The 13,208-nt window shown below is 42.7% G+C and overlaps 1 protein-coding gene across 13 annotated transcripts in view; it reads right to left on the bottom strand.

The window, feature by feature from the left end:
* LOC133383046 (uncharacterized) overlaps positions 1 to 13,208 on the bottom strand; it is a 264,149-nt gene that overhangs the window by 232,085 nt on the left and 18,856 nt on the right. For 7 of the 13 annotated variants that reach the window (XM_061622992.1, XM_061623012.1, XM_061623001.1 and 4 more), the window contains exons 2-5: positions 7,201 to 7,338; positions 2,695 to 2,744; positions 2,043 to 2,142; positions 520 to 608 (exon numbers count right to left, since the gene is read on the bottom strand). In XM_061622992.1, coding sequence (XP_061478976.1) covers positions 520 to 608; positions 2,043 to 2,142; positions 2,695 to 2,744; positions 7,201 to 7,338 — 377 coding nt within the window. Of the gene's footprint in view, positions 1 to 519; positions 609 to 2,042; positions 2,143 to 2,694; positions 2,745 to 7,200; positions 7,339 to 12,016; positions 12,101 to 13,208 lie in introns of those variants that run through there. The other 6 variants (XM_061622972.1, XM_061622952.1, XM_061622983.1 and 3 more) reach the window with 4 other exon arrangements.

Here is a 13,208-nt window from a genome sequence, read left to right as displayed (position 1 = left end):
ACACTGAAGGAATGGTGACCATATACTATTAATTCCACTGTACTGTTCTATTTATTTCAAAATTTGTATCCTGTCCTCCTTCCGAAAGGAGACCAGAGCAACAAACAACAAAATATTAAAACAGTATAATTGAACATCAAATAAAACTGTATTTAAAACAATTTGAAACAATTTGAAACCATCTAAAACATTTAGAACATCTCAAAACATTATCACATACCTTCACAGTTATAAATGTCATGGTTGCCATGGCTAATATCTCTAACCCGGGGTAAACAGAAATGTTTTTAAATTTGACACAACATAAAATTTAGAATCTGTGAGGTCAGAGATACCATTTCTCGGGGGTGGGGGTTGTAGCTATCAAGACTGATATACAAGTTTACTTTTAAAATAATAAAAAGAACCCCACAATCCTCTAATCCTCAGCACAACACAGATGGTGGTCACCAATTTATCCAGGATATCTTCTTTTGGATCAATTTCATTCAAGAGACCAAGTGTCTCTCTACTGCTTACCTAAGCTTGCCAGCAAGAGCTTCTAAAGAAGTGTTTAACTCCAACATAAGAGCAGCTTGAGAACTTAATCCTTCTGTAAGCAGCAGCACCTGAGGAAAAAATCATATGCAGAATGGTTCCTAAAATCACCACAGTGTTTCTCCCCTTTGTTGGAGTATTACTTTTCAAAAAATGAAGTTACACACTATCGTGACATCTGGGGCAAGAGAAAAATAAGGCTTAAATGGATGGTGTGTGTTGACTATGCAGTGGGAGAGGCGAGGGATATCTGCAGCTGTGTCTCAATTATCTCCTTCCGTGATTCTGCATCTTTCCTTCTGTTTCCTTCTGTGCTTTTTTTGTGTTCACTGCTTTCTATGCACTTCTGATCTAGTTTGTTCTACATCCTGAACCTTCTACCTATGCATACCAATAGGTATGTTCCATCTCTAAGGCTGAAATTCAATGTTCTAGAAATCATGTGGCTGGCCTATCCCTCTCTTCTTTGGTAAAGGCTAATAAACTAAAGCTTGGCTCCTTTAAGCCATCACTGACAGTTTCCATCCCCTGCAAATTGCAGTCAATGAAGTGAAGCAGGGCTGTGGGAAAATGCAATTATATCCCATTGTACATTTTAGCTTACTGGGCATAACCACAGGGGAAGAGGAGGGAGGCATGTGGTGATGTAGCCTTTGGCAGCAGCCACACAATCGCCATGATGTCTGGTTCTAGCTTCAGCAGGTCACAGAAAAAAGTCAAGTGAATTAACTCAGTATGTTTACCTTCCAAGCATTGCTAATAAATTATTCCATGCAAAAGGAGAATCAAAACCCAGCTTACAGACTCCACTAGAAGAGAGTCACTGAGACCAAGGAACACCACCAAAAAAGGGAAACCATGTGGTACCAGAACTCAGTCAAAGCTCCAACAACGACAAGTTGTGCAAGAGCTCTCTATGGAAGATGGATATCCTCAAATACAAGAGGATTTCTCCCTCACATTGCCAACAATGGGACAGAATTGCTGTGCAGACACATTCACATTCTGCCTTCATATATTCATTTCTATGCACTTGACCTTCCTTGGTGGTGGGTCCTGTTTACATGAACTCCTTTTAACTTCATGTACCCCTCTGCATCCAGGCTTTTTGAGTTCATGCAATACGTGCACTGCACTCAATTAGACCTGTTATGTTAATTGACAATTAAGACCCTTACACTTATTTTTAATAAAAAAATATTAACAAGGGGTTTTTGGGGGGGAGGGTTTTTTTTTTTACAAAAACCTAACAAATTCTCTGCTATTTCCCCCCTCATCTTGTTATATCCCACCACCAACCAAGCCCTCTATTTGACCAAACTATCAACACACATAATAAGTTAGCAGAAAGAAAGTGAAGTGAAGTACACACATAAATACAGGAATTTAAGCATCAAATGGGAAATTTGAAAATCTATTTTTGAAAAGTTCTTTTCATATATGTTGATAACTTTCAAAAATATTTCACACAATTTCACTCAGGTGAATTTCATGTACCATATTACCTGCCTTTCGAGCTGTAATACTTGAGCCTTCAGAAGACTGATACGTCTTTCATCAAAGCATTCATTCTTTCCTTCCTCTAGGAGCTGTTCATACTGGCTTCTAGGAAATTAAATACATTTCTTTATAACGAATGTCAAACATACATATAATACTATATTGATATTTAATAACTACAATGTATGGGAACTATTAAAGGGATGTTAAAAGCTGAAAGGGGACTTCTTTCTGTCTCCTCCTTTTAGCCACTAAATTTAAACCCTGTTATTTTTCTGAAAATTGCCTCTGATCTATTTTACAACCTACTGCCTTGCATAGGCTGAACGTTCCTGAAGAACCTGGTAGTTTCTCACCATCCCAGTGTGGGAATCAACTCTGAATACACAAATACTAACTACTTTTCTCCTCAAATACATGCTGGGAAAGAAAGAAAGAAGCAGCTACATGAATCACAAATTTGGAGGTTGAAACAGATTTCTAAGATTATGGGTTTGAATAGGAATAGTAACAAATTTTCTTCTACAAACATAGTATTTATAGTATTCTCTACCATAATTTTGTCATCCTCACCTTTCAATAGATAAAACAAAAGTATTTCACATAAATTCAGTGTTCTCATAAATTTAGTGTTTTGTTATATATTTCTATCAGTACCTTAAATCTTCTAATTCATGCTTTAATCTTATATTTTCCTCTTGCAGTTTCTAAAAATAAATAAAAAACCCACTAAGGTTAAATTTATAAATAATATTTTTAAAATAAGCTACACAACTAGTACTCTATATTTATTTATTAGCATTTGTAGCCTATAAATAGAAACATTTTATATATAAACATTTTAATTCAATTAATATTTTAGACTAAGGCTGAAATCCAATACATACTTACCTGGGAGTAAGTCCCATTGAACCCAATGGAGCTTACTTCTGAGTAGAGATGTACTGGACTGCAACACATTTCACTGATATCATGAGCAGGGATTATCAGAATGAGGACCCTTATTTCAGCCCAAAGGGGAAATACTTACATATAAGAAGTTTGAACTTAATGGTCAAAGATGATCATATGATCAGACTTCCCTCCTCCCCACTGCAGTCCCCTATACCCATACAAATCTTCTCCAGAGGGAGTACACAAGAGGAGTGGTAGTCCCACTGTACACCCAGAAGTCTGTTCCGCTTGCAGACAGACACTATTGGACTTCACCCAACAGGAGAAAATAAGAGATCAAGAGTAAATCACAAACTGGAGTAATATGGCATACATAATGAAATTAAAAGATGACATGATAAACTTTGTTGTTGTTATGTGCCTTCAAGTCGACTACGACTTATGGCGACCCTATGAATCAGTGACCTCCAAGAGCATCTGTCATGAACCACCCTCTTCAGATCTTGTAAGTTTAGATCTGTGGCTTCCTTTATGGAATCAATCCATCTCTTGTTTGGCCTTCCACTTTTTCTACTCTCTTCTGTTTTTCCCAGCATTATTGTCTTTTCTAATGAATCATGTCTTCTCATTATGTGTCCAAAGTATGATAACCTGTTTCATCATTTTAGCTTCTAGTGATAGCTCTGATTTAATTTGTTCTAACACACAATTATTTGTCTTTTTCGCAGTCCATGGTATCCGCAAAGCTCTCCTCCAACACCACATTTCAAATGATTTGATTTTTCTCTTATCCGCTTTTTTCACTGTACAACTTTCACATCCATACATAGAGATTGGAAATACCATGGTCTGAATGATCCTGGCTTTAGTGTTCAGTGATACATTTTTGCATTTGACATGATAAACTAAAATATATAAACTATACACTGTTGAAGATCTCAATCTTATTTTAATGTCAAGTATAACTTCAAATAAAACATAAATGAATCTGGTTTCTCTAGAATGCTCCATGTATTAAGCTCTTGAGGATGAAGGAATTGGAAACACAGTATAACTAAGTGGAGCCCTAATCCTAATAATCTGAAACATTTGTACTGGTATCTTCTTCCATGCATGCCCCAAATCTCTGTAATGACAGATTTTCATGGGTGATATCCAACATTAATACTCGGAGAAGATCCTCTGAAAGCAACTTGTCCACTAATTTAAATGGGTCTACTCTGCGTATTACTCATTTGGGGTTTAAGCGTCCAGCTGAAATACATCCCAGCTGAAAATACCGTATATTCCGGCGTATAAGACGACTGGGCGTATAAGACGACCCCCAACTTTTCCAGTTAAAATATAGAGTTTGGGATATACTCGCCGTATAAGACTACCCCTGCTTATGACATGCAAGCGATGTACCTTACTGGCGATTGGCTGGTTGTTGTATACAAAGCAGGGGATTTGAACCCCAGCCTTCCAGGTCTTAATCCAATTCTCTAACCACTATACCCCACTAGCATAAAATAAAACTTGGCATACATCCTAACCGCTACACCGCGCCACATAAAATGAAACAAAACCTAGCTAGGGGGCAGGGTGGTACAGAGCGAAACAAGTGCCAGGGATGAGTTGGGTGTTTTTAAGCTCCACACCCTAAAAATGAGATTATGACATCAGCCTGTGCTGGCACCTTTTAACTTTGGAATAGTCTACTGCACAAAACACTAGTCCCTATGATTGCCATTGCTTCTTTTTAGCCTGCATCGCAGCCTCCCCTGCCCTGGTGCCCACCAGATGTTTCGGACTACAACTCCCAACTGTGCTGGCTGGGAGTGGTCGTGCAAAACATCTAGAGGGCCCTGGGTTGGCAGAGGGTGCTGTGCCCCAAACATTTCCATTTCCAGGCCGATTCTAACAGAACCACCACACTGCAAATTCAAACAGCTTAGCTTAAGAAAAAGCATACAGAATTGCCATGACTTTGCCCACATGCCCTGCATTTAAACACACACAGATGCAGCTTCCCCTGCCGCCTTCCAAGGTCTTAGCGATCAAGTTAGCTTGGACAGACCTAGCTGCAACAATTCTCTTTTCACAAACAAGGGGGGGGAGAAAAACATACATAATACCTCCTATCTCCCCCTTTTTTTGGCTAAACATTTGTAGTCAGCTGCAAAGAACTCTTCCATTTCTCAAAACACCAAAGGCCTTTAACAAAAATCTGCTTCCCCATCCCAGAGAAACAACACAAGCTGGGAAGAAGGGGGGAGGTCGGGGTTCTCCCCCCCAAAAACCCCTAAGTTAAAAAAAAAACTTTATCCAACCACAATCTTTTTCATATATATATTTAAAAGGTTTTTTTAAAAGGAAGAGAAAACAAAAGGGGGGGCTTATAGATTTGAGGGGAGGGGAGAAGACCTGGAAAGGGCCCCCACCCTCTATAGAATAGGATTTCTGAGAAACAGCATCAAAAAGGAGGGAAGGGAATGATCATTACTCTAATTTTCCAAGAAGAAAATGAACGCCAGTGTTGTTTCTGCAGCAATGAATCAGATCCGTGGGGAAGGGGGGGGCTGTGAATTTACACTGCCCCCCCCAAATCTCCTTATAAAAATTACCGTAGTCGGGGGCGGGGAATGCACAGCTCAAGGAACACACCCGGCCTCAAAGTAAGTTTAGCTATTAAAAGCAGCTTGCCCAGAGCTTCACGGCCACGATCCCACACACCTTTACTTGGAAGTAACCGCCCTTGAACATAGCGGGGCTTCCTTCCAAGTAGGCTGCAAAATCCTAAGCGTCACCCCAGCCATGCCTACTCGGAAGTAAGTCCTCTTGACTTTCACGGGGCTTACTCCCAGGTAAGCGGGGTCACGAGCGCCGCCCCAGTCAGGCTCAGAAGAGACAAACATTCACACACCCCATTTGAAACCGATGGGCTCAAGTCTACTCTAAAAGTAACTTGAATTGTTGGATAACCCCCCCATAAGCATTTTCCCGTTAAAGGAAAGAAAAGAGACCGATCCAACTTAATATTTTGCTCACCCGATGAAGGAGAGAAAGAGAAGATGGGGAGGGGGAAGAACGGAGGGAAAAAGGAAGGTCACCCCCCACTCACCCTCTCCGACCCCAAATGGCTTAAAAGAAACGTGCCTGGCGCAGACCCGTTGAAATTAATAAGTCTAGTCAGTTTCACCAGAGGAACAGAATTGCTCCGGACTGGCCTGCTTTGGTTAATCTTTTCCTGAACCCAAAACGGCGTTGGAAGAAGGAAGGATTGGACAGGAGGGGGACGCTGAAGGAAGGAAAGTAGGGGGGGGAAGAGAGAGACTTGTTGCAAGGAGGAGAGAGCTCTAGTTCCTTACACTCACGTTTGGCAGGAAGTCAAATGGATATATAATATATATATTCCCCTTTCTTTCTCCGGTGCCCGGTTTAATTGATTTTTTTTGCGGGGGGGGGGGATGAGGGAGGGTCTCTTCTGCGGCTTCCCACGCGGCGGCGGCGCTGCAATGGCACCTGAAACGCAGCGCCTCCGCCGCCTGCCCTCCGCGTAGCCCCGTCGAGAGGACCCAGGAGATCGGGGCTCCAATACCCCCTGCCGCTTTGCCAGGAGGCTCACCGGGGACCCTAAGTCGGGCCCTCCCTGCGGCCGCTGGATCACGCTCTTCACCCAGCACCTACCCTCCTCCCCGGGGCCAAGCAGACTTGGGAGCAGAAGGGCTTCCTTGGATCCAGCAGCGACCTCCAGCCATCTCGCCCGCCCCCGAGCTCCAGCCCCCACATGCCGGGCCTGACGCAGCTGCGCTCGCTCGGTGGCGGCCCGAACAAGGAGCTCCGGCAACTTCTTCCCTGCCGCTCGGCAAGCCAGGGGCAGTAGGGAGCCAAGCGGCCGGGCTCCCTCGGGGCAGCCTTCGGGTATATGCAGGGAGGGGATGGAGGCGCCCCTTCCCCTCTAAGTCGTGACCATTGGCCGCTACTGCAGCTTTGTTGTGTCTCAGAAATGTTCCAAGCCGCTCGCTGACCCTCCCCCCGGCCCCTCTGATTCAGCCCCGCCGTCCGTCCTCCCGCCCGCGTCATCCCGGCCTGGCCTCTGGCTCGGTAGCTATTTTTCAGCACCCGGCGTATAAGACGACCCCCGACTTTGGAGAAGATTTTCCGGGGTTAAAAAGTCGTCTTATACGCCAGAATATACGGTACTAATTTGCTAAAATAGCAAGACTTGGGGCAAGCCTGGTTTGTTTTTTAACTGTAGACAAACAAAAACAACTCTCTCTTTTTTACCTTTTGGTCATTCTTGTTCATAAAAGGAGTGTGAAGTTCATTGTTCTGTTTATCCCCTCTAAGCAATGAATTATCTTGACATGCTGAACTCTGAGACAGGAGGTTGCCTGTAGGGAGTTTGGGTAAGGGCTTTCCAACCTTTAAAACAAACACAGCCCACACTTTCTTAAAACAGATTTTTAAAAAAGGATTTCACAAACACAGACATTAAGAAAAGTAGACATTGGACAAAACTGTGTAGGGAGCAGACAAACTGACAGTCTAAAAAGTAATGGATTTTTGTTAATTTTTGTTATCTGTATTTCCAAACAACCGTACGACTGAAATTAGGAAGGATTTTCTTTGAAATATCTATCCAATTTTTTTTTTACAATCCTTGAAAAATATGTAAATCTTCATATGCAGAGTCACATCATATCAATTTTAAAATGTATGCCAGTTATTCTGCTTGTAGGTAATAATCTTCTGCTTAGATTAGACAAACAAAAAACCCTAATAAATGTTCATCTGAAATAGCAATGACTGAACCATACTTACCTCTGTTACACAGTGATGAAGCAGGATAATCAACTACAGTGAGCAGGGCTGGATTAACTATTGTGCTAAATAGACTTAAACATGAGACTCTGTAGCATAACTGTTTTACAACTTCCCCCACTCACTTCACTCACCAGTCCCACCTACCATCACCAAAGCTCCTCCGCCCACTCCCCTGCAGGTCACCAGATCTTCCCCTTTTGTAAGCACAACACTTACAAAAATAGGTCTGCTTCCTATGTTGTGCGGAACAGATCTCCTGATAAGATGGTATCTGCAGGAGGCCCTCACCTGCAGAGAGCAGTGATCAACTAGGTAAATAAGGGGTAAGAAGATCTTTCAGGTATCCTTGTCCCAAGATGTATAGGGCTTTGTACACCAAAATCAGAACTTTGAACTTGGCCCTGTAGCTAATAGGTTGCCAGTGCAATTCTTTCAGCAGTGGGTTAACATGTTGGTGATACCCAGCCCAGTGAGTAGTCATGGTGGTGCATTCTGCACCAGCTACAGCTTGCAGACCAACCTTAAGGGCAGCCCCACATAGAGTGCATTACAGTAATCCAACCTAGAAGTTACCAGTGCATGGACAACAGTAGTCAGGCTATCCCAGTCCAGAAACGGCCACAGCTGTCTTACCAGCCGAAGCTGGTAAAAGGCACTCCTAGCCATTGAGGCCAACTGGGCCTCTGGCAACAAAGATGGATCCATGAGTACCCACAGAATACAAACCTGCTCTTTCAGAGGCAATACGACCCCATCCAAAGCAGGCACCTGACCAATTATCCAAACTTGGGAACCACCAACCACCATCGTCTCCGTCTTCCTAGGATTCAGACTTAGCTTCATTCAGCCCACCACCAACTCCATGCACCAGTACAGGGCCTGCTGGACAGCATACTGTTGATACCTCATCCCAAATATCCTGATGACCGCTCCCAAGGGCTTCATATAGATGTTAAACAGCATTGGGGACAAGATGGTACCTGCGGCACTCCACAGCACAACTGCCAGGGGGCCGAAACTCAACTACCCAATGCTATTCTCTGAAAACAATCCTAGAGATAGACCCACTGAAAATTAATGCCCCCGATACCCATCTCACCAAGTCAGCTTAGAAGGATACCATGGTCAATGGTATCAAAAGCCACTGAGAGATCAAGTAAGAATAACAGATTCACACTCCCTTGCACTTCTCCCAATAAAGGTCATCTATCAGGGTGACCAAGGCCGATTCAGTCCCATAACCAGGCCTGAACCCAGATTGGAATGAGTCAAGATAATCTGTTTTATCCAGGAATACTTGCAATTGCTGCATCACAATCCTCTCAATCACCTTCCCTAAAAATGGGGTATTTGTGATAAGGCGGTAGTTGTCACAAACCAATGGGTCTAGGGAGGACTTTTTCAGGAGCTGTCAGATCACAGCCTCTTTCAAGGTAGCTGGGGCTACACCCTCCCCAATGACATATTGACCACACCCTGGATCCACTCCGTCATACTCCTTCAGCAATCTTTAATAAGCCAAGGAGGGCAAAGGTCAAGAGGACATATTGCTGGTCATATTGTCGCAAGCACCATGTCTATGTCATAAGGCCACATCAATTGAAACTGATCACAAGAAGTTGCAGCAGACGTTGTACTGGACACCTTACTGGGGACCACAGCAAATGTGGATGGGGCATCAAGATTGCTAGAGGTGAGCAACTTTATACTCAAACAATTCACAGTGTGCCTTCAAAGGGTCTAAAACTCTTTTCTGGAGCTGATGTAAGCAGACCTCTGACAATACAAAAAAGCTCCGCTGGATGGCTGTTTGAGGATGCAATGGAGGCACAGAAGTGGGCCTTCTTTGCCGCCCTTATTGCCACAGAGTAGCCACAGTTATGATGTTTTATTCATGCCCAACCGACCTTTCACTACTTGTACTCTAGTCGTCGTCCAGCCTGTTTCATTGCCCTTAGTTCACTGGTGCACCAAGATGCAAACCAAACTACAACACTGAGGGAAAAAATTACACTGCAAAAGATAAAAAGAAACTACTCAATCCCCTCAAAAATCAGAAAAGCCAATAAAACATAATTAGGAAGTAGCCACAACCAATTTATTATTACCTACAAGATAGTCCAACCAATGAAATGTCATTCATGGAAAGCCAGTTGGAAAAGATAAGTCCTTCTGGAACCCCTGAAACATGATAGCTTGTCACAAGTCTGCTAGAAGGAAGTTCCAAAGCCATAGGGCCACCACGGGAAAAGTTCTCTCCCTTGTGGCCATCCATCTCACCGACCTAGCAGGTGGACACAAGAGGAGGGCCCCCAATCTCAGCATGCAGGCAGGTTGGTACAGGTGCTGAAAGTCCAACAATAGCTTGGGCCCAATTGTTTAAGGTTTTAAATGTTAAAACCAGTACTATAAATTGGTCCCAGAAATACACTGTCAACCATTACAGCTGGTACAGCAGAGGTATAATAAGCTGACTACCTCACCTCCAACAGGACCGTGGTAGACACATTCTGTACCAGCTGAAGTTTGCAAATCATCTTTAAAGGCAGCCCCATATAGAATATATTACAGTAGTCTAGTCTGAATGTGACATGGGAATGGAATACTGTGGCTAGATCAAATATCTCCATGTAGGGCCACAGTTGGCATATCAGACAAAGCTGTCTTGAAAGTCATTTACTTAACAGCAGAAGAAGGTGAGTGCGGGAGAGGCAGCTAGCTGAGAGAGGGAAAGTGGGGAGAGTTACAGAGCTTAACACCAGCCCTCCACCCCACCCCATGCCCTGCTGAAGCAGTTGTCTCCAAGAAGCTGTTGTTTTGGGGAGATAGTAACATCAGGACCTGCTGAGGCTGTATTCCACCAGCCTGAGCGGGTACAGCTCTCCAGGGCACTCCCCAAACCAGCAGACCTTGTAGTCGTGCTTGAGAAGGAGAGGATATAAGCCAAGCCTGCTGGGGGATGGCAGGTGATGCTGTTGGCAGGGGCAACATCAAAGGTGATTGCCTCTTTGGGTTGTCTTTGGGGTGTGATGAGGACTAGGGATCATCCCCTTTTTATTAGTTTTTCAGGGCAGAGTTTTATGTGTGATACTGATTCCTTATTTTTTCCTCTGGGAGATTGTCATGGCTTTCTCTAGACCGCTTGGTGGAAAGAGGTTACATGCCCCTGGAGTGAAAGTCCAATTCGTCATGAAACTGTGCCCTTCCTGGGTGAGAGTTAGGGGGTGGGAGCAGTGAGTTTTTGTCCCAGATGAGAGCTGGGGTGTGAGTCTTGTCTAATAGTTTTATTTGTTTGACTGTCTCCTATCCTCTGCTGCTTCCTTTGTTTTCTAGAGGTCAGGACTGATTGATTAGGTTATCTCCTGTCTCCATAAACTGCTGTTAACATATTCATAGAATATAATCAGATGTTGTATAATTAGCATTCGTTATGGTATGTGACCTACGCTCTTTTTTTATGAATTAAGAATTTTTTGATCAGATTTAAATCCAAAAAATTTGATTTACATTTTTAAAAAATGATTTAAAAATAACCATTGATTTTTATCAACCCAGTTTCCAAGGCAGGGACTATAAATGAAAACTGATACATAACAATATAATAACAACATTCTTTTAAAAGGCAGTGGTGGTTTATGAAGGGTCCAGGGAGGTGGGAGAGAATGGAAGAAAGTATCCAGTCCCCTGCTCATAAGGCAGTTCTAGCTGTGGCTCTTCAAAAAGTAGTACCAGATGTTTTAGTCTCTGGGAGAACAGGGAACCACCTAGCTCCTGACTCTTCCTCATTACAGGGAGGCCTAATGAAGAAGGAGGGGCAAGAATGAGAGACGAAAACATTAACTCCTCAGGCCACACTAATTACTAATCTTCCCTTGCAGTTGATAACTATTGGGAGCCATTTCCAGGACATACAAGATGACTCTATGATCACGAACACCTGGAGAGCCCTACCCACTCTGCAATTGTGGCCTAGATTGAACATATCCTTTAATCTTCTGCAATGCATAAATGTCACTCAGCAGATACACTGATACAGAAAGGATTCCCAGAACGGACATTTGAAATCAATTGCCTTAAGCCAAAGAAGGATATGATAGACAGAAACCAAAAACAAACAGAAAGATTATGTCCCCAAGACATAAAGGATTTCTGAACACCTTTCCAACATAAACCCCCTATATATCCTTCATAGCGGACCCAGTATCATGTGTCAATACTACAAATGGGGACACACAATTGCCCACTTACAGGAGGAATAATCAGGAAAGATTCATACCTTCACTGGCAGTTACCAGCCCTTCTTTTGGGGAACTCAATTCAAATTTTGAGACCTGGAGTCTGAGGAACAGCTATAATTACCCTTGTAAAGAAGAGAGGGAGCATTCAATATTGTTCTGATACAGACACACTTTAGCAAATAGTATAAATCAATCTTATATTTGCCCAATGATCTAAGGCAGCCTTTCCCAACCAGTGTGCCTCCAGATGTTGTTGGACCACAATTCCCATCTTTCCTGACCATTGTCAATGCTGGCTGAGGCTGATGGGAGTTGTGGTCCAACAATATCTCGAGGCACACTGGTTGGGAAAGGCTGATCTAAGACATGGAGAATTTAAAGGTCTTCAAGACAACCAAAAATTATAAACTTGAACAAAGAGGGGAACCAGTTCAGATTGCCTAGAGACTAGCTTCGTGAGTATCTTGACCAACAGTTATATTTTTATGCTTGTTTTGAAAATGCCTGCATTTCATCAGGGTGCATATTAGTTTCCCTTAACATAAGCTATATAGGTAGCTTTCAGCTGAGGTTTGCATCTATTGTACATCTATTAAAGTGAACACAAATGCCAGTGAATCCAGTAGGAAGGCTTGCAAGCATGACATATTCAGTGCCAAATGAAGGTCTCTAATTAGTGAACTGGTCTGACAGAAAAGGCATTAACCTTCTACAAGGAATAATGAGCTAGGCAATATCTGATGCACCCAAGTAAGCTTCTGAGAACAAGAATGGCACTGAGAATGGCTTTAAATGTGCCAAAATGACAGGCATCAGTGACCAAACAGTGAACCATACACTTGGCAATGAGAAGGAAAATGCCTTCTCTAGGGAGGGGGATTGGTCTTGGTTTCTTCTTGTGCATCTGAACTCAGGGCTAAATCTGATAGGCCACATTATTTGGTAGAGTTATTTAAAACAAAACTGGGACATTCGCTGGAATACAGATGTTGTCTGAAAGCTGTGTCCTTTTAACAATATTATTTATTTATTTATTTATTTATTTTATTAAGCTTATATACCGCCCGACTAGCAACAGCTCTCTGGGCGGTGAACATTAAAAATACAATAAAAATAACACAATACAGTATATCACAATACAAAACTGTACAAAAAACTGTACAGTCTAAAATCAAAATATAATAATTTAGAATTAACAGGAATTAAAATGCCTCCCCCAATCTCTGAGCG

This window comes from Rhineura floridana, chromosome 1 (genome assembly GCF_030035675.1).
Source record: "Rhineura floridana isolate rRhiFlo1 chromosome 1, rRhiFlo1.hap2, whole genome shotgun sequence".
NCBI classification, from domain to species: Eukaryota; Metazoa; Chordata; class Lepidosauria; order Squamata; family Rhineuridae; genus Rhineura; species Rhineura floridana.
The sequence above is the reverse complement of the archived record's forward strand: the minus strand, read 5'-3'. Positions and strand labels throughout refer to the sequence as shown.